Consider the following 25,645-nt stretch of genomic DNA (forward strand, 5'->3'; position numbering starts at 1 on the left):
CCAGTGGAGACAACCATTCATGAAATTGGTTCTCCAGAGCTGACCACAACTCCTCAGCTGTGTGACTCACATTTCCCAGACATTTCAAAGTAAAAACCGCCTGATGACGTTGAGCCCTACTGCCAGCATAGTAAGGAGGTGTGCAGGATTCCTTCTGCGCAGTTAGAAAGCTTGTGGCATGACCAGACAGGCTTTGGGTGCAGGTGGAGGACCGAGAGGAGGTTGAAGAGGCAGAAGCGGTGGAGGAACTTTGAGATAAAGAGGATTGACGCACAACTCGTGGGAACGGCAAGACTTGGACAGCAGCCCCTTGTCCTGCTGTCACCATAGTTACCCAGTGCCCAGTCAGCGACATGTAACGCCCCTGTCCATGCCTACTCGTCCAAGTGTCTGTGGTGAAATGCACCCTGTCACACACAGAGTTTCTCAAAGAAGCGGTGATGTTGTGTGCGACATGCTGGTGGAGCGCAGGCACACCTTTCTTTGAGAAGTAGTGCCGACTGGGCATCTGGTACTGGGGCACTGCGACGGACATAAGGTCTCGAAAATCCTCTGTGTCCACCAGGCGGAAAGGCAGCATTTCTGTAGCCAAGAGCTTGCAGATGGTGAAATTCAACCTCTTAGCTTTCTCATGGCTAGGAGGAAATGGTCTTTTACTTGTCCACATCTGAGGGACCGAGGGCTGGCTATTGTGCTTAGACGGGGTTAATAAGGGTGTCCCCGGCAAACTGCCGGTCTGTGAGGAAGATGCAGGCGGACATGTTAGGTTGCCTTGATCCAAAGGTGGTGCTATCGATGTCGGACAGCGCTCAACACCAGCTGGTGTTACCACCTCCAAAGAAAATGATGACCTGCCAATCACGCTGGCTGTTGCGGGTAAAGAGGTGGCAGGTCTGCGCCCCAAAACAGGTGTGACTGCTGTCCCCCCAGTCACAGAGGATGAAGAGGCCGCGGATGCTCAAGATATGGCAGACGGTGGTTGGCCCGGCCGGCTAGGCCGCATTGTAGCACAGTGAGCTTCCCACTGCAACTTATGCTTCATGTCCATGTGCCGGTTCATGCATGAAGTACTCAATTTGCAACCTGATGGAGGTCAGTATAGATGGACTAATAGAACAAGTCCCACACACTGCTAGAAGGCCAAATATTTTTTCAGAGCTAGATGCAGACAAAAAATTATTTTTAATTTGCAACCTGATGGAGGTCAGTATAGATGGATTAATAGAGAAAGTCCCACACACTGCTAGAAGGCCAAATATTTTTTCAGAGCTAGATGCAGATAAAAATTATTTTTAATTTGCAACCTGATGGAGGTCAGTATAGATGGACTAATAGAGAAAGTCCCACACACTGCTAGAAGGCCAAATATTTTTTCAGAGCTAGATGCAGAAAAAAATTATTTTTAATTTGCAACCTGATGGAGGTCAGTATAGATGGACTAATAGAGAAAGTCCCACACACTGCTAGAAGGCCAAATATTTTTTCAGAGCTAGATGCAGATAAAAATTATTTTTAATTTGCAACCTGATGGAGGTCAGTATAGATGGACTAATAGAGAAAGTCCCACACACTGCTAGAAGGCCAAATATTTTTTCAGAGCTAGATGCAGATAAAAATTATTTTGAATTTGCAACCTGATGGAGGTCAGTATAGGTGGACTAATAGAACAAGTCCCACACACTGCTAGAAGGACAAATATTTTTTCAGAGCTAGATGCAGACAAAAAATCATTTTGAATTTGCAACGTGATGGAGGTCAGTATAGATGGACTAATAGAACAAGTCCCACACACTGCTAGAAGGACAAATATTTTTTCAGAGCTAGATGCAGAAAAAAATTATATTCAGTTTGCAACCTGATGGAGGTCAGTATAGATGGACTAATAGAACAAGTCCCACACACTGCTAGAAGGCCAAATATTTTTTCAGAGCTAGATGCAGATAAAAATTATTTTTAATTTGCAACCTGATGGAGGTCAGTATAGATGGACTAATAGAGAAAGTCCCACACACTGCTAGAAGGCCAAATATTTTTTCAGAGCTAGATGCAGAAAAAAATTATATTCAGTTTGCAACCTGATGGAGGTCAGTATAGATGGACTAATAGAACAAGTCCCACACACAGCTAGAAGCCCAAATATTTTTTCAGAGGTAGATGCAGATAAAAATTATTTTTAATTTGCAACCTGATGGAGGTCAGTATAGATGGACTAATAGAGAAAGTCCCACACACTGCTAGAAGGCCAAATATTTTTTCAGAGCTAGATGCAGACAAAAAATTATTTTGAATTTGCAACGTGATGGAGGTCAGTATAGATGGACTAATAGAACAAGTCCCACACACTGCTAGAAGGCCAAATATTTTTTCAGAGGTAGATGCAGAAAAAAATTATATTCAATTTGCAACCTGATGGAGGTCAGTATAGATGGACTAATAGAGAAAGTCCCACACACTGCTAGAAGGCCAAATATTTTTTCAGAGCTAGATGCAGACAAAAAATTATTTTGAATTTGCAGCCTGATGGAGGTCAGTATAGATGGACTAATAGAACAAGTCCCACACACTGCTAGAAGGCCAAATATTTTTTCAGAGCTAGATGCAGAAAAAAATTATATTCAGTTTGCAACCTGATGGAGGTCAGTATAGGTGGACTAATAGAACAAGTCCCACACACTGCTAGAAGGCCAAATATTTTTTCAGAGCTAGATGCAGACAAAAAATTATTTTGAATTTGCAACGTGATGGAGGTCAGTATAGATGGACTAATAGAACAAGTCCCACACACTGCTAGAAGGCCAAATATTTTTTCAGAGCTAGATGCAGAAAAAAATTATATTCAGTTTGCAACCTGATGGAGGTCAGTATAGGTGGACTAATAGAACAAGTCCCACACACTGCTAGAAGGCCAAATATTTTTTCTGAGCTAGATGCATAAAAAAATTATATTCAGTTTGCAACCTGATGGAGGTCAGTATAGATGGACTAATAGAACAAGTCCCACACACAGCTAGAAGCCCAAATATTTTTTCAGAGGTAGATGCAGAAAAAAATTATATTCAGTTTGCAACCTGATGGAGGTCAGTATAGATGGACTAATAGAACAAGTCCGACACACAGCTAGAAGCCCAAATATTTTTTCAGAGGTAGATGCAGAAAAAAAATATATTCAGTTTGCAACCTGATGGAGGTCAGTATAGATGGACTAATAGAGAAAGTCCCACACACTGCTAGAAGGCCAAATATTTTTTCAGAGCTAGATGCAGATAAAAATTATTTTTAATTTGCAACCTGATGGAGGTCAGTATAGATGGACTAATAGAGAAAGTCCCACACACTGCTAGAAGGCCAAATATTTTTTCAGAGCTAGATGCAGAAAAAAATTATATTCAGTTTGCAACCTGATGGAGGTCAGTATAGATGGACTAATAGAACAAGTCCCACACACAGCTAGAAGCCCAAATATTTTTTCAGAGGTAGATGCTGATAAAAATGATTTTTAATTTGCAACCTGATGGAGGTCAGTATAGATGGACTAATAGAGAAAGTCCCACACACTGCTAGAAGGCCAAATATTTTTTCAGAGCTAGATGCAGACAAAAAGTCATTTTGAATTTGCAACGTGATGGAGGTCAGTATAGATGGACTAATAGAACAAGTCCCACACACTGCTAGAAGCCCAAATATTTTTTCAGAGCTAGATGCAGAAAAAAAATATATTCAGTTTGCAAACTGATGGAGGTCAGTATAGATGGACTAATAGAACAAGTCCCACACACAGCTAGAAGGCCAAATATTTTTTCAGAGCTAGATGCAGACAAAACATTATTTTGAATTTGCAACCTGATGGAGGTCAGTATAGGTGGACTAATAGAACAAGTCCCACACACTGCTAGAAGGACAAATATTTTTTCAGAGCTAGATGCAGACAAAAAATCATTTTGAATTTGCAACGTGATGGAGGTCAGTATAGATGGACTAATAGAACAAGTCCCACACACTGCTAGAAGGCCAAATATTTTTTCAGAGCTAGATGCAGAAAAAAATTATATTCAGTTTGCAACCTGATGGAGGTCAGTATAGATGGACTAATAGAACAAGTCCCACACACTGCTAGAAGGCCAAATATTTTTTCAGAGCTAGATGCAGACAAAAAATCATTTTGAATTTGCAACGTGATGGAGGTCAGTATAGATGGACTAATAGAACAACTCCCACACACTGCTAGAAGGCCAAATATTTTTTCAGAGCTAGATGCAGAAAAAAATTATATTCAGTTTGCAACCTGATGGAGGTCAGTATAGATGGACTAATAGAACAAGTCCCACACACAGCTAGAAGCCCAAATATTTTTTCAGAGCTAGATGCAGAAAAAAATTATATTCAATTTGCAACCTGATGGAGGTCAGTATAGATGGACTAATAGAATGATGCTATGCCCAAAAGATTTTACTTCACTAGGTGCAGTAAAAAAATTGGTATTCTATACACAGGTGGTATATCTTGCAACACAGATAGGCTACTCCACTGACTAACACACTCTGCAATAGGCCAAAAAGGATTAGCTTTGCTAGATTCAGCCAAATGCTGTGAAAAAAACTTGCACAGCACTGGCACAGACCTGCCTGGCAAAAACTGATAGGAACTGATGTAACCTAGTCCTGAAAAGGACTGCAGTTACAATTAGTCTTTACTCCCACAACCTATCTATTTAAGAACACAGACCTGCCTGATAAAAGTCGTAGGAAATGATGTAACCTAGTCCTTAAAAGGACTGCAATCACAACTATTCCCTACTCCCAAGCTATCTGTAGATTTGTGCGAAAATTGGCTTGAAATTAACAAGGTATAGCGCACACAGCAACAGCGGTGCCGTCTAACACGCAGCTGCAGCAGTGAGAAAATGGTGGCGACGGGGAAAATGGCTGGGTCTTATAGGGCAAGGACATGTGACATACACTGCCAATGACACATGCCCTTGCTTGTGTGAAAAAAAGCACTTCGCTCCGTGTGTGCGCTGCTGATAGGCTGACAGACTGCACCTCCCCACTGCAAATGCGGGAAAGAGAAAAAAAAATGGAGATCTTCATTATTCCTGCAGAGATCCATCCCCTGCCCGTCCCCCCGTCCCGCTGTACACTCAAACTGCGTATTAACATTAATTTTCATCATTACTGAGAAAAAATCCAGTTATGATTTTGGTGCACGAACAGTTATCGAACATAACCTCGAACAGCCAAATTTTTCCCAAATCGTTCGTGTTCGCCGAACGGCTCGAACACCGCCCAAAACAGCTCGAATTTGAGATTGGCGAACAGTTCAAGTCGAACAACGCTCATCTCTAGTGAAAAATAACATTTACCAAATTTCTAGTTTACATCAGCATCATATTTCAAATGTCCTTGTATTTTGTTATAATGTTAGAAAGGTTAAAAGATTAGCAGCAATTTTTTTTTACAGGAACATTTACAAAACGGACCCATTCAGTTTTGCAGTGACTTTGAGGGGCTTGTAATTAGAAAACTCCCAAAAGTGATACCATTTTTAAAATTGCAGGGTGCCAATTGTGTAAAAAAGCGAAGCGTCTTCCTCTGCTAACCACGTAGATGCTGCTGTTGCTTTTGACAACGGCATCTAATAGGTTTAGTGGTCATGATCAGTACTATGTTTGATACCAATGCAGAGGGGGTCATCTATAGTCTACAACTGACACCCGCTGCATTTTCGCCTGTTTGGGGCCGCTGTCTAGCTATATTTAAGTGCCTTGAAAAAGTGTATTTTGCATCATTAAGGGGTTGTCCTAACAAGAAGCAGAAAGGTCTGATAAGGTTCGAAATTATACGTTTTTGCTTTTTAACAAAGAGTCTTATGCCAGCAATTAAGACCATTTCCTCATTGATCCTAGGAGGTATTTGAATAGCTTCTGATCAATATCACTTAGGCTAGGGTCACACGGTTGCTTTTCTCACATCTGAGAAAATCGGTTTGATTATGCCAATTACACTCTTATCAGACTTTGATCAGAGTGTGATCATAGTGTGATCCGATTCTCTTGGATGTGGAGAGAAAAAAAGTTTCTCCATCTTCTACATGCTGTGTGTCCGTGAAAATCGGACTGCACTCGGATGACATCCAAGTGGGGTCCGATGTTTTCCATGGATATGAATGGCTCAGTGCCATCCGACATCGGAGACAACCCGTGCATGTTACAGTTTTTTCCTCGGACCAAATTGATCTGGGGAAAATATCGGAAATGTGCACTGCCTCATTGAATAACATGGGCGCGAGTTCTATATGTCAAAATGACAGATAGCACTCATTCGATTATTACGGTCATGTGCATGAGCTCTTTTTGCAAGTCAAGCAAATAAAATCCAACTTTTTAATCCAACCCGATTAATTTTTCCAGAAGACATCATATTCTGGGCATGTATTTTTGTTGGTACATTTCATCAAAATAGGTGTTAAAAAAACTAAACATCTTACATCTTTGATTACATGTAGATTAGGGGGGCACTAAAGTTGACTATGATAGTGTAAGGAGATGAACATTCTGCCCATTTTCCCCCTTAAAGACATTAGTACTGTATTGGTGTATAATATGGATTGTGATATGCATTATTAGTGTTGGTGTTGTGTTTTGCCCGACAGTAGGGGGAGTTAGAGTTAATGATTAGGACTAGCCCATAGTGGGAGGGGCTAAAGTAAAGAGACAGAGACAGTTTCTTGTCAGGAAGTTAGATAGGGCCCAGAGTGCAGTAAAAGCATACCTATGGTCTGACTAATACGCAGGCTGTGGGGGTCCCTGGCGTGAGTAGAAACCGAGGCAGTGGATAGCATGATCCTGAGTTAGGGAAAGTGAGAAGTGACTGATGTACAGAGTGATGCACTGGAGACCGGTCCTGGGACAGGACGCCTAACAGTACAGCCCTAAGTTTATGTAGCATCGGCGTCTCTGCCCCGTACTAGGCAGAGACGCCGTCCCTCTCACCTCCCGCTCCTGGCGCGGCGTCCTCCAGCGCTTCTCTCCCCGCTGCTTCCGGCACGCGCTCCTTCCCCGGCAGTGTGCTTAGGGCGCGCGCGCGTGCGCTCCCCCTCTCTTAAAGGGACCGCGCGCGCCGTCCTAAGGAGTCCCCGGCCAGTTGCCGGAGGACCTCCCATATATAAGTCACCTCCTCCAATATGGAGGTGCCCGAGCAATGTTGTTGCAAAGCCTTCACTCTGCTTCAGCCCTCAGGTCCCGTTACCAGTTACCAGCCAGTTACCTGCCAGATTCCTGCTTGATACCTGCCTGATATCCGTTTACCTGCTTGCTAGCCTGCGGTCCGATGGTCTGCCTTCCGACACCTGTCAGTTTGTCTATGGACCAGCCTGCCCGCTCACCTGGGAGCGCTCACCAGCCACCTGCCTGCTGTCCTTCTACCCAGAGACTGTCCCTGTCACTTGCCGTGAGTACCCGTCCTTCTACCCAGAGACTGTCCCTGTCACTTGCCGTGACTACCTGCCCCTCTACCCAGAGACTGTTCCTGTCACTTGCCGTGACTACCTGCCCCTCTACCCAGAGACTGTCCCTGTCACTTGCCGTGACTACCTGCCCGTCTTCCCTGGGAGCCACCCGCTTCCTTACAAGGACTGCCCCCTTGTATAGTTGCACAGAGGTTCCACCTCCCAGACCCGTTACAGTTTATAACTCAGAGATGTATTGGGCCAGGATGAAACACAGAACGTGAGTCGAAGAGAGTGTCCCGGGCGGGTGTTCAAAGGCTTCAGCAAGGTTAGAAGCTAAGTACCGGCCATATTGGCAAACTAGGGGAAGAGAACACGGAATCGCGGGTTGAGAATGGGACTCTGTAGCACTGTATTGGATTGTGGTGAAGACAGGTGAACTAGTGGAGACAGGAACCAAGGGAGTTAAGAGAAAGGAACTGAGACTGTGTGTGAAAATGCTCCTTGTTGTAAAGGAAACGTTCATTAAGCTATGTACCCGCTATATTTTGCACATGATCACCACCAAATTATCGTTCAGTAAAAAGTTTATTTTTGACTAGTGATCTCCCTCACTGAAGTCCTCAACATCTGGTCCTGGCCAACCAAAGTCATCGGTAGTATGCGGTATGCATGGGCATAGCGCACCCATAAACGAAGTCCACATACCCAGCCACGACCCTCACCTTCTTGTAACATGCCTGGGTGTAAGAGAAGAGTACCTCGCCCATGGCTACTGCACTGCGCCACATTACAACAGTGTAGAATGAGCTGAAAGATACAACTTTTTCTCAATTCAAAACCTGAAATACAGAAAATCATTCTTCCTCTGAATTCTTGCATTCAGGATTTTGAAATATGGGTAAATCTTTGTGGAAGGATCCTTTCCATCACCATATTTTTAATGGAGTCGTCTACTTTTTAAAACTAATTTTCATATTCATTATTAGTTTATAGAGAGGAATCACCTATCCAGTATACTTTGTAGATCGCTTTTACTTTTTTGATTAAAAAAAATGCTAACTAAGTAGCTAACATGTTTTACAAGTGTAGCAATAGTGTAATTAATTTATTCTTTAATTGCAGAATGCTGTTGGATAGGATATGTGTACAGTGGGTACGGAAAGTATTCAAACCCTTTTAAATTTTTCACTCTTTGTTTCATTGCAGCCATTTGGTAAATTCTAAAAAGCTCATTTTTTTTTCTCATTAATGTACACTCTGCACCCCATCTTGACTGAAAAAAAACAGAAATGTAGAAATTTTTGCAAATTTATTAAAAAAGAAAAACTGAAATATCACTTGGTCATAAGTATTCAGACCCTTTGCTCAGTATTGAGTAGAAGCACCCTTTTGAGCTAGTACAGCCATGAGTCTTCTTGGGAATGATGCAACAAGTTTTTCACACCTGGATTTGGGGATCCTCTGCCATTCTTCCTTGCAGATCCTCTCCAGTTCCATCAGGTTGGATGGTGAACGTTGGTTGACAGCCATTTTCAGGTCTCTCCAGAGATGCTCGATTGGGTTTAGATCACGGCTCTGGCTGGGCCAGTAAAGAATAGTCACAGAATTATTCTGAAGCCACTCCTTTGTTATTTTAGCTGTGTGCTTAGGGTCATTGTCTTGTTGGAAGGTGAACTTTCGGCCAAGTCTGAGGTCCAGAGCACTCTGGAAGAGGTTTTCATACAGGATATCTCTGTACTTGGCCTCATTCATGTTTCCTTCAACTGCAACCAGTCGTCCTGTCCCTGCAGCTGAAAAACACCCCCATAGCATGATGCTGCCACCACCATGTTTCACTGTTGGGATTGTATTGGGCAGGTGATGAGCAGTGCCTGCTTTTCTCCACACATGCCATTTAGAATTATCACCAAAAAGGTCTATCTTCATCTCATCAGATCAGAGAATCTTATTTCTCATAGTCTGGGAATCCTTCATGTGTTTTTGAGCAAACTCTATGCGGGCTTTGAATATGTCTTGCACTGAGGAGAGGCTTCCATTGGGCCACTCTGCCATAAAGGCCTGACTGGTGGAGGGCTGCAGTTATAGTTGACTTTGTGGAACTTTCTCCCATCTCCCTGCTGCATCTCTGGAGCTCAGCCACAGTGATCTTGGGGTTCTTCTTTACCTCTTTCACCAAGGCTCTTCTCCCATGATTGCTCAGTTTGGCTGGACGGCCAGGTCTAGGCAGACTTCTGGTGGTTCCAAACTTCTTCCATTTAAGGATTATGGAGGCCACTGTGCTCTTAGGAACCCTGAGTAATGCAGACATTCTTTTGTAACCTTGGCCAGATCTGTGCCTTGCCACAATTCTATCTCTGAGCTCCTTGGGCAGTTCCTTTGAGCTCATGATTCTCATTTGGTCTGACGTGCCCTGTGAGCTGTGAGGTCTTATATAGACAGTTGTGTGCCTTTCCAAAGCAAGTCCTATCAGTTTAATTAAACACAGCTGGACTCCAATGAAGGAGTAGAACCATCTCAAGGAAGATCACAAGGAAATGGACAGCATGTGACTTAAATATGAGTGTCTGAGCAAAGGGTCTGAACACTTATGACCATGTGATATTTCAGTTTTTGTTTTTTAATAAATTTGCAAAAATTTCTACATTTCTGTTTATTTTCAGTCAAGATGGGATGCAAAGTGTACTTTAATGAGAAAAAAAATGAACTTTTTAGAATTTACCAAATGGCTGCAATGAAACAAAGATTGAGAAATTTAAAGGGGTCTGAATACTTTCCGTACCGACTGTATATGTCTGTTCAGGATCCTCATCTCTTGGTCATATTGAAGACTTGTTACAGAGAGCTTCTCTTCCTCTGGAGGACCTGTCCTGTCTTGCATTACACAGACAATCCATTAATTTAAATAGGCATTGTTAAAGCCTTAATTTCTCCTGTGGAGGCGCTGCTAAAGAACTGAAACTTTACTGCCGGGTTTCCTCACAGATAAGAGCTGATCACTGGTGGTCCCAGCAATTAGCATATTGTCAAATAGGATGAGAATGTCCAAAGCAAAGAAACTCTTTAACAATTCATAACATTGGCATTATTTCTGTCTCTCATTGGTCGGTCCAATAAATACACTGCTCAAAAAAATAAAGGGAACGCTTAAACAACAGAATATAACTCCAAGTAAATCAAACTTCTGTGAAATTAAACTGTCCACTTAGGAAGCAACACTGATTGACTATCAATTTCAAATGCTGTTGTGCAAATGGAATAGACAATAGATGGAAATTATTGGCAATTATCAAGACACCCTCAATAAAGGAGTGGTTCTGCTGGTGGGGACCACAGACCACATCTCAGTACCAATGCGTTCTGGCTGATGTTTGGTCACTTTTGAATGTTGGTTGTGCTTTCACACTCATTGTAGCATGAGACGGACTCTACAACCCACAGAAGTTGCTCAGGTAGTGCCGCTCACCCAGCATGTCACATCAATGCGAGCTGTGGCAAGAAGGTTTGCTGTGTCTGTCAGCGTAGTGTCCAGAGGCTGGAGGCGCTACCAGGAGACAGGCCAGTACACCAGGAGACGTGGAGGGGGCCGTAGGAGGGCAACAACCCAGCAGCAGGACCGCTACCTCCGCCTTTGTGCAAGGAGGAACAGGAGGAGCACCGCCAGAGCCCTGCAAAATCACCTCCAGCAGGCCACAAATGTGCATGTGTCTGCACAAACGGTTAGAAACCGACTCCATGAGGGTGGTATGAGGGCCCAACGTCCACAGATGGGGGTTGTGCTCACAGCCCAACACCGTGCAGGACGCTTGGCATTTGCCACAGAACACCAGGATTGGCAAGGTTGCCACTGGTACCCTGTGCTCTTCACAGAAAAAAGCAGGTTCTCACTGAGCACATGTGACAGACGTGACAGAGTCTGGAGACGCCATGGAGAGCGATCTGCTGCCTGCAACATCCTTCAGCATGACCGGTTTGGCAGTGGGTCAGTAATGGTGTGGGGTTGCATTTCTTTGGAGGCCCGCACAGCCCTCCATGTGCTCGCCAGAGGTAGCCTGACTGCCATTAGGTACTGAAACGAGATCCTCAGACCCCTTGTGAGACCATATGCTGGTGCGGTTGGCCCTGGGTTCCTCCTAATGCAGGACAATGCCAGACCTCATGTGGCTGGAGTGTGTCAGCAGTTCCTGCAAGATGAAGGCATTGAAGCAATGGACTGGCTCGCCTGTTCCCCAGACCTGAATCCGATTGAGCACATCTGGGACATCATGTCTCGCTCCATCCACCAACGTCACATTGCAACACAGACTGTCCAGGAGTTGGCGGATGCTTTAGTCCAGATCTGGGAGGAGATCCCACAGGAGACCATCCGCAACCTCATCAGGAGCATGCCCAGGCGTTGTAGGGAGGTCATACAGGCACGTGGAGGCCACACACAATACTGAGCCTCATTTTGACTTGTTTTAAGGAGATTACATCAAAGTTGGATCAGCCTGTAGTGTGTTTTTCCACTTTAATTTTGGGGGTGACTCCAAATCCAGGCCTCCATTGGTTAATAAATTTGATTTCCATTGATGATTTTTGTGTGATTTTGTTGTCAGACAGAAAAGCTGCTAATCAGTGCTAGAGCATGGCCTGACTAGGAGGCACGAGGCACCTAGTCAGATAGTGATAATCTAAAACACTGAAAAAGGCCAGTAAGTGACACATCACTGTAATCAGGATCTCTGCCTCTACATTATGGTGCTCTCAAATTACATCGCAAAAAGCTGGTGACAGATTTCCTTTAAGTGACCAGGCAGCCCTTTACATTTTGTTATAGTAGTAAAGATAGTTATTTTTTTTCTGGGTAATGGCTATTCCCGCATTTATTAGAATATTCATCAATATCCAAGAAGAAGACAAGAGATAACATTTTGCTTTAGTTACCTCGAGTGACAGCCAGATGGTACTGATCATAGTAAACATGATATAGAGGAAGTACATAATAAGTAATTCCAGGAGAACATCTTTACACATTTCCTTCTTTGTAATAAAGCCATCTTTAGTCTGCCTCTAGTGAATATATACAGTATAGTGACCTTGTTTTACCCACCACACACAATTTTCTAATAAAAATGGGCATTGACCAAAATCTCAATATGAGTATGATAACCAACTCAACTTTTGTCTTCCCCAGATATTCCTCTCAGTTTTTCCCTGGATGCAGACATTGTTCATCCTGCCCGAGTAGATGAAAATGGTATTTTCCTAACCTATGACCTAATTCCCCGTAATTTACAGAAGAGGGGACTTTCTTCAACCACTACTTCCTCGACCTACTATGGAATTAAGTACAAAGGAGTTGAGTTGACCTTCAACCTCAGTCAGAACCACCAGCTGCTGGCCCCTGGCTTCGTAAGTGAGTGGCGTAATGGAGGCATCCGGGAGTCAAAAATTATCAGTCGACCTTCCAGCTTATGCCATATGCAGGGTGAAGTACAGAGCCACCACCATCACGTAGGAAATGCTGCTATCAGTATCTGCAGTGGTCTGGTAAGTGGAGAACCATTGCATTCATTGCTGTCTGTGGGCACTAAGACATTTTTATTCTTTTTTTCCATAAATATTTAGAATGGATTAGCAGAACCTATAGTTCTTGCAGCCACGTCTTACATAGCGTCTCATTGTTAGTTATCTTCCAGAAAGAATGAGATTTGGTTTGTCTGATGGGGGTTTCCAGGTGTGCAGAGTCTGACATGTGTGAGGGATGTCTAATCCCAGGTGTGCAAGGTCAGACAAAGTGTTTCAGGTCTGACTAAGATGCCAGGTGTTCTGTGCCTGATACACTTAAACATCTGTTTGTGTTGTCTTGCCGATCATCAGACGTAGAGATCCATCTTTGCCCCCCAGGTTATTCTCTTATACTTATATTACCCTTTGATTACCCAAATGATGGGCAAAAATGTTTAATCGTCCACTTAACCTTATGGTTTTCCTATTTTTCTTCATGGTTTCATTTTCCACAAGAGAGGTGTCTTCCAGTTGGAACACGAGGATTTCCTGATAGAACCAGTGACAACAGAAGTGCCCTCTTTGCAAAAAGGAATGCCTCATCGGATCTACCGACGTCACTTGGCCGAAGGATGGGAGTCAGGATACAGCAGCTGCGGTGTTAAGGGTAAGACGTATTCAAATTTCGACCCTGACTTTTATTATATATCGATGTGAGACTTACTGTTTTGACGAGAGTGCTGAACACAGATCTACAATCTATGCATTCACAGAGTATCCAGACTCCCATGATAAGTGGGAGAGGAGAAGGGAGCGCTGGGAACAGTCAAAGTCTAGAGAAAGAAGAGAGCGACTTATATCTCGACGATCTATTAGCAAGGAAAAGTGGGTGGAAACCTTGGTTGTTGCTGACCCTAAGATGGTGGAATATCATGGAAAAAACAATGTAGAAAATTACGTACTAACCATTATGAATATGGTGAGGATAAATGGATATTTATTCATATTACTTTTGCAATGTGCAATAAAAGCTCTCCAAAAGTCCACCTGTTTTAGTAGACTACTGCTTTAGCTAAATTTTGTTTGACAGATTTGGTTCGAGCATATACTTTGCATTTTGACCTAAAAAAAATGGCTACTTTTTATGCACCTTTGGGGTGGTCGTCACAAAGAAGGTTAACTGTATCTGAATCGCTGCCTTAGCATCCATTGTCAGCATTTCTAGAGCTTTTATCATATCTTCCATGTATGTACCTTGACTGATTTCTTTTTAATAGGTAGCTGGGCTTTTCCACGATGCTAGTATTGGGAACAGGATAAACATCGTTGTTGTACGACTGATCCTACTGGAGAGTGATGAGGTAACATGGAGAGGGGGCCTATTGACATGCAACCGGCTTTAGGGCTATGGAACAACAGAATGAGGGAGGTAAACATCAGAGAGTTTAGAGTAGTCGATTAGCTGCGAGAACATTTTAGGCGAAGGGTAAAACATGATATGACTAAGACAATGAGATGTTATCTGGATGTGCAGTATCTAATGAAAGTACATAGAGAGACCTGTAGAATGACTAAAGGCCCCGTCACACTTAGCGACGCTGCAACGATCCCGACAACGATACGACCTGTCAAGGATCGTTGCTGCGTCGCTATGTGATCGCTGGTGAGCTGTCAAACAGGCAGGCTCACCAACGATCAGGGGAGCAGCGATATCGTGGAAAGAATCTTTCCACGATGTCCTGCTCCTGGTTACCAGCCTGCTGAAACAGGAGCAGGCTGGTAACCATGATAAACAGCGGGTTACTAAGTGCGCGTGTGCCCCTAGTAACCCGATGTTTATCATGGTTACCAGCCTGATCGCTGCTCCCGCTGGTCACACACAACGATGTGTGCTGACCAGCGGGAGGGCAACAACCAAAAAATGGTCCAGGACACTTTGCAGCTATCAGCGACCTCACAGCAGGGGCCTGATCGCTGCAAAGTGTCACACATAGCGACATCGCTGGTGAGGTCGCTGTTGCATCACCAAAACCGTGACACAGCAGCGATCTCGCTAGCGATCTCGCTATGTGAGACGGGGGCTTTAGGGTGGAACAAAAGTGAAGGAGGGTTTGGAAGGTAGAGGTTGGCTGGTCATCTAGTTTTTAATATGTCATGGTCTTTTCATTTTTAAGGAGGACCTGAAGGTTTCACATCACGCTGACAACTCTCTGCGCAGCTTTTGCAAGTGGCAGAAGGGCATGAATATGAAAAGTGAAGATCATCCGTTACATCATGATGTTGCCGTTCTTCTAACCAGGTCACTGAATACAAAAAGACCATCAAGACGGCATTATTCTACTTTCCATAGCTTATTATTGAAACATTACAGCGACCATTAGTATAATGTCCACCTAGAACAAGTAAAGTACCATACTGCACATCTAACTCAAAACAAACAGAAGGTCATGCTTAGACCCATGTATCTCATATATACTTACACGGTATTGCCTATTTTTTTTATTTTATTTTGCAGAAAAGACATCTGTGCGTCTATGAATCGTCCATGTGAAACTCTAGGTCTTTCTCATGTGTCTGGAATGTGCCAACCACACCGCAGTTGTAACATAAATGAAGACACAGGTCTGCCAACGGCCTTTACTGTCACTCATGAATTAGGACACAGGTGATTTTTTTTTTTACATTGTGTGGATTACATTTTTAGAACAATTTTCAGTAATCTTAAAACATGTAATATCGTTGTAGGTGTCCAGGGAAGTAGTCCATTAGGTTCCGTAATGCGGCGGGGTTCACACTGTGCGGTAATGGGAAGTGACACAAGTAAAGTTCAACTTAAATGTCTTTATTTTTCAAAAACTCACATATTAAAGGCAAACGGTATCCTCCGGTTTGCAGCCAGGTTGTCAAAAAACAGTCTGTTTCCAAAATCGTTGCTGTGGGCGACTGCGCCGCCATATCACTCTGAAGTGTGTCAGAAGCTTTGCCTTCTTGGGCTCCGTGTTCACATCACATAGGCCTGTACTGCACAGCCTTCTGCTATGCAGCTTGCAAACACAAAACTGACACACCCAAACCATTGCTGCAGGTTTTTAAATGAAAACTGTGGACATGAGCCACATGCAAGACCCGGGCTGGAGGGAGTGAACCGCCCCACTGCCATCCTGTAGTTCACTCCAAAAATAAAAGCCCAAGCTGGGTTTTCTTAAATCCGAATTGATCAAATAGCTTGACCAAGTCCAAACTTACTTTTATTTTGCACTGCAACCACAGGTGTCTGTGATTGTAATGCACTCCAGCGGGTTCAATATGACTCTATGCGCATCCTAGGGGATACATACCATCCCTCGCATATAATTCCCCTCACTGCCCCCCCTCTGTTCAAACTTGTGGGGTTGAACACTTGTCACCATACAGAGTGCCCATGACAGGGCATCCACATTTCCCTGCGACTTCACCGCTCGATGTTCCATCGAGAAACTAAAATTTTGCAGTGACAGGAACCATCTGGTGACTTGAGCATTCCTCTGATTAGCATTTCTCATCCATACTAAGGGTGAATGGTCCGGCACCAAGTGAAACTGTCGCCCGAGCAAATAATAGCGTAGAAACTCCAACGTCCGCTTAATAGCCAAGCACTCCTTCTCCACTATGCTATAATTTTTCTCTGCCGGGGTAAGTTTCCTACTCAAGTAGGTGACCGGATGTTCCTCTCCGTTAACCTCATGTGACAGTACTGCTCCTAGGCCTACCTCAGAGGCATCCATTTGAACGATGAAGCCTTTCTTTAAGTTGGGGCTGATGAGGACGGGCTGTCTGCACAATGCCAGCTTCATGGTTTGCAACGCTTTCTCTGCCTGAGGGTACCACCGAACCATGACCCATTTCTTGCCCTTTAGGAGATCAGATGGGTCAGGGGTGCTGATCTCCCAGCAACATTAGGTATAAACCGGTGGTAGCACCCAATGATGCCAAGGAACGCTCTCACTTGTTTAGTAGTCAAAGGCCTGGGCCAGTTTTGAATGGTCTCAGTCTTATTTATTTGGAGTTTGATAACCCCACGGCCAATCATGTACCCTAAGTACCGGGCTTCCTCGAGACCTATCCCGCATTTTTTTTGGGTTCGCTGTTAACCCCGTGACTCGGAGTGAATCCAGCACCGTTTGTATCTGGGACAGGTGGGTATGCCAGTCGGTACTAAAGATGATGATATCATCTAAATATGCCAATGCGTACTTCTGATGAGGCTCTAACACTATGTCCATCAACCTCTGGAAGTGATAGAGACCCTCTGGCGTTATAAAGGCGGCCTTTTCTTTTGCCCATTCTGTCAGTGGCACCTGACAGGAACCCTTGGTGAGATTGAGCGTGGTGAACTACTGGGCCTGCCCCAGTCTCTTGATCAGCTCGTCTACCCGAGGCATTGGATAAATGTAAAATTTTGACACCTCATTAAATTTACGGAAGTCATTACTAAATCGTAATGATCCGTCTGGCTTCGGAATCAGCACAGTAGGGCTAGACCACTCACTCCTGGACTCCTCGATGACTCCTAACTGGAGCATTTGTTTCACTTCAGCTGCGATGGCTTGCCTCTGAGCCTCTGGCACACGGTACAGTTTCATCCGCACCCTCACCCGAGGCTCGCTAACAATATCATGTTGGATGACAAAGGTGCGGCCGGGTAGTTCGGAGAATACGTCCGTATTCTACTGCACTAATCTCCAAGCCTCCCGCCGCTGCTGCTTAGTGAGAGCGTCACTTATCTTTACCTTTTCCCCGGCTTCCTCCCGGGCCGGTGTCGGAGGGTCCACAGACGAAACAACCGGAGTCACATCCATAAGCAAACATTCCCGGTCTTTCCACGCTTTAAGCAGATTAACGTGATATAACTGTTCGGGTTTCCTCTTCCCGGGTTCGTACACTCTGTAATTCACCTCCCCCACCTTTTCCCGGACTTCATATGGCCCTTGCCACTTGGCCAAGAGCTTACTCTCTGCTCGGCTCTGCTCGGCCTGAGCATCCAGTAGGTGTTCCTTTACTATGGGCATGACCACCGCGATCCGGTCCTACATACTTGCCACATGTTCTATTATACTCCTATGTGCGTTAGGCTCCTGTTCCCTCGTCTCTTTGACTACGTCCAGCAGACCCGTAGGGTGCCTGCCATACAGCTGCTCAAAGGGTGAGAACCCCGTGGAAGTCTGTGGTACCTCGCGGACGACAAACATTAAATAGGTCAGTAACATGTCCCAATCCCTCCGTCCTTGGAAACCACCTTTTAACTAGCTGCAGCAAGTCATATGCTTGAGACCTGGCGGGTCGGGCCTCCACAAAGGTCCATGAATACATCCGTTGGGCTCTCTTATAGTTATTAACCCCCAGTCGTGCAAGGATCTAACCTTTTAGCTTCCCATAGTCCTGGGCATCCTCCCGACTGAGGTCAAAGTAGGCCTTCTGTGTGTTGCCCATCAAAAACGGAGCTACCACTTCAGCCCACTGGTCGGCTATCAGGTTCTCCCACTCTGCGGCGCACTCGTAGACGGTGAGGAAGGCATCCACGTCATCTTCCGGCCTCAGATTCCTCAAAGAGGAACGGACCTTATCCCGGGCCTCACAACATTTTGGGGTCGATGATGGGGGTGCCTCACGCAGGGACGCAATCTTCTGCAGTAACAAGTTATTCGTCTGTTGTTGCTGTGTGAGGATCAACGTTCTCACGATTTCCTCCATCTTGTCAGCGGGCCTGGGCTGCAGTGTGGCAGGCCTAATAACAGGCCTCCTGCCTCCTGCTGTGCAGCTTTCAAACACAAAACTGACACACCCAAACCTTTGCTGCACGTTTTTAAATGAAAACTGTGGACATGAGCCACATGCAAGAACCGGGCTGGAGGGTGTGAACTGCCCCACTGCCATCCTGTAGTTCACTCCAAAAATAAAAGCCCATGCCGGGTTTTCTTAAATTCGACTTGGTCAAATAGGTTGACCAAGTCCAAACTTACTTTTATTTGCACTGCAACCACATGTGTCTGTGATTGCAACGCACTCCAGCAGGTTCAATATGCCTCTATGTGCATCCTAGGGGATAAATACCGTCCCTCGCATATAATTCCCCTCACTGCCTCATAGAAGAGGATAGTCCTCTAGGGTAATTTGCAATTAAAAGTCCTAAGGGGAACCAGGGTGTAATTGAGAATTCACTGTCAAAAGAGAAGAGTGGAGTGAAGGAGGGAAAGATGAATGGATCTTCCAAGCTTTAGGAAACGTAATATTTGCTTCCAAAAAACTCTTGCTGTGGACCATGGTTAGGCAGTCAATAAAGTTGAGTTGAGTGTTTTTAGCGTCATTGGCGTTTCCAGTACCAAATGGTATACTGAAAACAGGTACAGTATATGCTGTGGTCCATATTCTATGTTTTAGAGTGTTAATAAAGGGTTTCCACATCCTCAACAAATGTTTTCCTTTTTCTTGTCTAAGCAAGAAGCTTCTATCTAGTCCATACAGAATATATAAGGCCTCTCTAAGATAAGGTTCTGGCATGTCCGATTTCGGACTGACGATCCTTATGATCTTTTTGTTCTCTAAGTGACAAGCCGGCACCAGAGATGTCTGGCAGCAGCTCTGTTATAGAGAACACAAGGAGCGCTTGGCAGAGCGGCTCTTCTGTGTATAGTAGAGCCAGGTGAGATAACTGCCAACTGAACGATTGGCTGAACCACCATTCGGCCGACAGCTATCTACTGTGTATGTGGGGGGTTTTACATTATATATTCTGTATCTGGGAGATCATAATTCATGACATCACATTTCATGCAAATGCTAGATGGGGTGGAAGAGAGTTAATTTGCCTACCTTTTGTCCACGAAGCATTGTCTACCCTATAAATCTCCATATGCCAGCTGGCGGTAACTAGGAGAAACAGTACTCCGTAGACCTTGGGTTAGTTGCAGCATATATACGGTGTATATATAAAATCTGTAGACTGCAACTTTTTTTTAGCTCTACCACCTTGAATAACTTTAATTTCTCTACGACTTAGTTTTGGGGTACAACATGATGGCATTGGGAATGATTGTGAGCCCAAGGGAAAGAGACCACACATCATGTCTCCTCAGTTATTGTATGATACATCGCCTCTCACCTGGTCACGCTGCAGCAGAGACTACATCACCCGCTTTTTGGAGTAAGTTTTAGGAATCTTACCCTTACTTGAATGTTGAATGTAATAATGTGTACCTTCCCTTTCCATATTGATTTATTTTTTCTGTAGTCTGCTTAGTCATTTCATTATTTCAGTTTTGAAGTGTGATGCTTTGCACAGCTCCATGCAATGAGTAGCAGCCCCTGTCGAGTGCTGCAGAGCAGCTCCTATTCTCTTGAATTGCTGATCAGTTTTACATCCATTCGCTGCCGGATAGGTCATCAATATCATGTAACCTTTAATGACCAGATGTGTCATCAGGGATTTTCAAGTGCTTCCCAGCAGGCTCAGTCTTTCAGTCATAGGGGTGGCGCCGGCACAGTTTCAGTCATTGCTTTGTGCATAGAGAGCGGCCTTTAACACTGACTGACAGCCGGCTCTAATGATGAGCCCGCTGTCTTACAGTGTCGGGACAGGGTTACAGCCTTCTCTCACTATATAATGAGCGGTGACTGAAACTGTGCCAGCCCACCCCTATGGCTGGAAGAGCAAGGCTGCCGGGGAGAATAAAGTTGATTTGCTCCCGGCAGTGGGGCTCTCAGTGCAGTGGCCGCACAGTGTCAGAATGCTTTTAACCTTCAGATTAACCCCATATTTGCAGGTTAATAGCATTTTTTTTTTTTTGCATGAGAGGTTTTCTTTAATTTTTGGCAATGTGTTTTTTTTTCTACATATCACAATCTGTATTAAAAAATAAAAAATAGAACTCTTGTAATTTTCATACTGGCCACTGGGGCTTTTTTTAGACTCATACTTCTCTTTGTTCCAGAAACCAAGACATTTTCCTTATCCAAAATGGTCAGATCCAAATCCTATCTATGTATTGAAGTGTCTAATGAGCAAAGGGAAGCAAGTTCAGGTGTCACATTGCCTATTTGTGTTATCAGCTGTATATAGACGTGTTACCAGACATTGTAATTCTGCCTCTACTGATAAGAAAACTTTTGTAAACTCTACCTGAATGGACAGGAAGTAAAGGATTTAAAAAAAAAAAAAAACCTAGTGGCCTGTGTGAAAATTGCATGATTACTAATTTTTTTTTTTTAGTTTCAAAAGAGTTTTATTAACGTTTTAACATTGATTTTTAACATAAAACATAAAGAAGAATCAAAATATAAGCCCCAGTCATAGGGACTATGTAATAAAGGAAGGGGGGAAGAAAGACATAAGAGAAAAGGGGGAAGGGAAAAAAAAAGGGGGAAGGGGTATAAAATATATTGGTAAATATCATTGGCCTACATACAGTATGTCTTGTTTTAGACATGCAAATTAAAAAGTAGCATCATCATATAATACATTGGGTATATTATGATATACTAGGCACATATGAAGGGAACTTGAGGGACCTAGAGGTCCTTTAATGCAGCACAACAGTCAATCTTTCAATATTATAGTTTACAGGTTAGGGTGATAAAGACAGAGCATGATTTAACAAAGGGTCAGAATGGAGGTCCATCCACCGGGCCTTTTTTTTTTTTAAAGGGAATCTGTCACCTCTTGGGAGATATCAGACCTCTACTATGGCCATACAGCTGATAGAAAAGTAAATCTATAATTACCTGTATGGCCCATAGTAGAGGTTTGATTGCAGAGAAATCTGTTTTTATAAACTCCGTTTTGCACAGGATTGGCGTCCCCCAGACACCAAGAAATCCCCGCCTATGTGTTTATTATTCCCCGAAATCCCTGCCTATGTGTGTATTTATCATATTCCCCCCCCTCCCCTGCACGTCACAGGGCCCTGTGACGTGCACTGTGCTCCCTGACTTCCCAAGCATGCGGAAAAATCCGCAGCATGGGCATTGACATTGTGGCTTGTCATTGGGGACCATGGGGGGGCGGATTACCAAGCGTTTCCCAAGCGTTTATGCTGCGGAAATTCCGCAGCATAAACGCTTGGAAAACGCATAGTGGGCACACAGCCTTAGGGTACGTGCACACGATGCAGAAATGAAGCAGAAAATTTCTGCAGTGTTTGTGCATGGTCTTGGCAGTCAAAAACGCTTGCGGATCTTACACGCGTTTTTGCAGCGTTTTTACATGCGGATTTGACTTGCGTTTTTCAAGTGCATTGGAACCTCAAATCCACATGCAGAAAAGCACAGATAATGGACATGCTGCGTATTTTTCCACCAAGGAAAATTCCGCAGCATGGGCACAGAACATGAAGATTTTCATTGGGTATCATGGGGCACGGATTACCAAGCGTTTTGCAAGCGTTTATGCTGCGGAAAATAGTGGGCACACAGCCTTAGTCATGCATGTATAGTATGGCCACCGTGTACTCACTGATTTTTTATAAAAAATAAAAAGCCGTCAGTTGACATCAGTGTGCAAGCGACAGGAGTGCATGATGTCACCGCCATGTGCATCCAAGGACGTACATGCAGCTGTATTTGCTGGTGTCAGCTGGTTCACCCGCCGGTCCGGGTGGTCGCAGTGGTTTCCGCAGTGCCCGCTGTAGTAACACCCTGCCGACGGTGAGTGGGTCCCCCCGTCTGTCCAGGGCCCCGGCACAATACACAGTCTAAGGCTATCTTCACACTTTGCGTTTTTTCAGCATTTTTTTTATATGTTTTTTTATGCAAACTTTCAGCTGTGTTTTACAGTACCAGCAAAGTCTGAGATTCCAGAAATCTCATGCACACAGCTTAGTTTCTGTTTGATCAGGATTTTGTGCTTTACATGTTTTTTTGCAGAATAGAGCATGTAACTTCTTTCATCATCTTTTCAGCATTTTTTTTCAAGCGTTTTTCACCCATTGGAAGTAATGGGTGGTGAAAAAAACTGTGAAAAACTGCACAAAAAATGCAGGTGTCAGGTTTTTCAGCGTTTTTTGTGCCAAAACTATAATGAGATTTTTTTTTTTCACTGAACTTTATGTACATGCTTAAAGAGACAAAAGGACATTGAAAAAAACGCAGCAGAAATGCACCAAAAACACAGCAAAAAAAGCAAGAAAAATCCTGATCAAACCTCCTGGCAAGAGATCAGGTTTTGTTGCAGGAAAAATACGCTGAAAAAACGCAGTGTGTGAATAAAGTCTTATAAGTAACACATTGCTGAATTCAGTGTTTAACCCCTACCATGCTGTCCTCAGATTACATAGCAAAACCCTGCTGACAGATTCCTTATAAATCTGAGCTGATTAGATGATTTGGGAGCCCACCCTTCTCTCAGCAACCCCGCATCCAGGCCCTATCCCGGGTAATAGACACAACTAAATACAGAATAAGACCCCTGTCTCTGTTGTCCAGAACCCTGAATTGTTTGAAATGTGCAAAATGTTTTTGTGACTCAAGCATGCAAGCTACAATATATACTCAGGGGTGTAACTACAATAGGTACAGGGGTTGCAATCACACTCAGGCCCTGGAGTCTAAGGGGCCCAAAAGTCTTTTTAGCTTAAGTGAAAAGACCAATACTATTAAAGACTTGCAATAATTGGGGGCCCCGTTAGAGCTTTTGCATTGGGGCCCGTGAGCTTCCAGTTATGCCACTGTATATCCAACATTTTCTATTTTGTTAAGGAAGGCATATAAGAAGTAAAGATTGACAGAAAATGCTGGTATAACTTATACAAAGTCAAAACATAATTTTGTTGTACCTCCCAATGTGAAGGGCTATAGCATAAAGGTTAATGATTTTTCCTACTACTTGCTGGTATGGTTCACACACCAATGCTTAGTATTGTTAGTGTTATGTCAGTCATGTGGTTCATTAACTTGATCGGGGTCTCCTATATGTGTAATATTTAACTAACAAGGTTACTGACATTTTCTATGTAACTGAGCCAAGCACAGACATTGGAGACATTGAGCGATCCTCATTCATCAGATTGTATGCAGTACTAAGCAGTGTGTAGACATGTCATCCATTCTGTCCTTTTAATGTCATCCATTCTGTCTTAATCTATAAAACATTCCCTGTCAATCTTACAATAAGATTTATTCTGAGTGATGATACTTTATATCATTATTTATGCCACTTCTTCACCTCGTATAACAACTTGTAGATGGTGCAAGATGAAAAATTCAGCAATATAGGATTTACCTTAAAGGGGTTTTCCCACAAACAAAAGTTCATTTTACTTAATGGATCTTGGAATAATAATAACTTCCACAATTGGATGTGTTTAAATAAAATGTTCCTGTGCTGAGATAATCTTATAAATGTGCCCCTGCAGTGTAATGTGTAATGGCTGTGTCTGACTGTGCAGGAACATGGTCTGATCATACCACAGCTCTTTGGCAGGGGAGGACACAAAGAGAGTATAAGACAGGACAGTCTGGGATGGCAAATGATTCTTTCTATGAAGTAAAACAATGCTTAAAAACAGGCAGAGAATGTTTTGCCTCACAGAAAGATTCAGCTGCGATCACCTGCTGTAATGTCTGTGTACTCTCTTGTACTTCCTCCCCTGCCCAGGAGCTGTGGTATGATCAGACCATGTCCCTGTACGGTCAAAAAAACAAGCCATCATACAGCTCCATCAGCCGAAAAATTTAAAAGTTATAGCTCTCAGAATAAAGCGATACAAAAAAATAATATTTTTTCTATAAAATAGTTTTTATTTTGTGAAAGCGCCAAAACATAAAAAAATCTATAAATGTGGTACCGCTGTAAACGTACTGACCCTAAGAATAAAGCTACCTTATCAATTTTACCACACGCAGAACAACATAAAAAAAACAACAAAAGGGTTTTTTATTGTGTGACAGCTGTCAATCATAAAAACCCGATATGAATATGGTATCGCTATAATCGCGCCGACCTGAAGAATAAAGTCATCTAATCACTTATACCGCATAAGGAAAGCCGTAAAAAATAAACTCTAGGGTTAGGGTTGTGCTAGGGTTAGGGTTAGGATTGTGCTAGAGTTAGGGTTCGGCTAGGGTTAGGGTTGTGCTAGGGTTAGGGTTGTGCTAGGGTTAGGGTTGTGCTAGGGTTAGGGTTGTGCTAGGGTTAGGGTTGGGCTAAGGTTAGGGTTGGGCTAGGGTTGTGCTAGGGTTAGGGTTGGGTTAGGGTTGTGCTACGGTTAGGGTTGTGTTAGGGTTAGGGTGGTGCTAGGGTTAGGGTTGGGTTAGGGTTAGGGTTGGGTTAGGGTTGAGATTTTTTTCAAAAGTAAAGAAAAAAAAAAGATGACAATATGGCGACTAGTGTTGAGTGCAAGTTCTCGCTACTTTAGTTTGCATCGGGTGCTCGGGTATGCACAGAGTATCGCAGGTGCTCGAGTGACATGCTCCAGTCTCCGCTCCATATGTTTTGCAGCTGTTATACAGCCAAAAAAACCTTGCGGGATTGCCTGCCATGTACGAGCGATCCCCGCTGTTTTTTTGGGGTGTCTAATAACCGTGAAACATGCGGGACGGGGACTCGAGGGGACTCGAGCATCCGCGATACATGGTGCATACCCGAGTACCTGATATAAACTCAAGTAGAGACCACTTGCGCTCAAGACTAATGACAACTTATTCAATATGATGACCTAATGTTATTAAATTCTGTGTCGTA

General features: G+C 43.7%; 1 protein-coding gene across 2 annotated transcripts in view; it reads left to right on the forward strand.

Moving 5' to 3' along the window:
* Window positions 1-25,645, forward strand: part of ADAMTS7 (ADAM metallopeptidase with thrombospondin type 1 motif 7) — a 147,742-nt gene that overhangs the window by 26,911 nt on the left and 95,186 nt on the right. For both annotated transcript variants that reach the window (XM_073653493.1, XM_073653494.1), the window contains exons 2-8: window positions 12,620-12,975; window positions 13,450-13,600; window positions 13,707-13,912; window positions 14,211-14,294; window positions 15,108-15,232; window positions 15,449-15,598; window positions 19,970-20,113. In XM_073653493.1, coding sequence (XP_073509594.1) covers window positions 12,620-12,975; window positions 13,450-13,600; window positions 13,707-13,912; window positions 14,211-14,294; window positions 15,108-15,232; window positions 15,449-15,598; window positions 19,970-20,113 — 1,216 coding nt within the window. The remainder of the gene's footprint in view (window positions 1-12,619; window positions 12,976-13,449; window positions 13,601-13,706; window positions 13,913-14,210; window positions 14,295-15,107; window positions 15,233-15,448; window positions 15,599-19,969; window positions 20,114-25,645) is intronic.

The sequence above is a fragment of the Phyllobates terribilis genome, unplaced genomic scaffold (assembly GCF_046119375.1).
Source record: "Phyllobates terribilis strain yellow unplaced genomic scaffold, ASM4611937v1 Scaffold_11__3_contigs__length_659146591, whole genome shotgun sequence".
NCBI classification, from domain to species: domain Eukaryota; kingdom Metazoa; phylum Chordata; class Amphibia; order Anura; family Dendrobatidae; genus Phyllobates; species Phyllobates terribilis.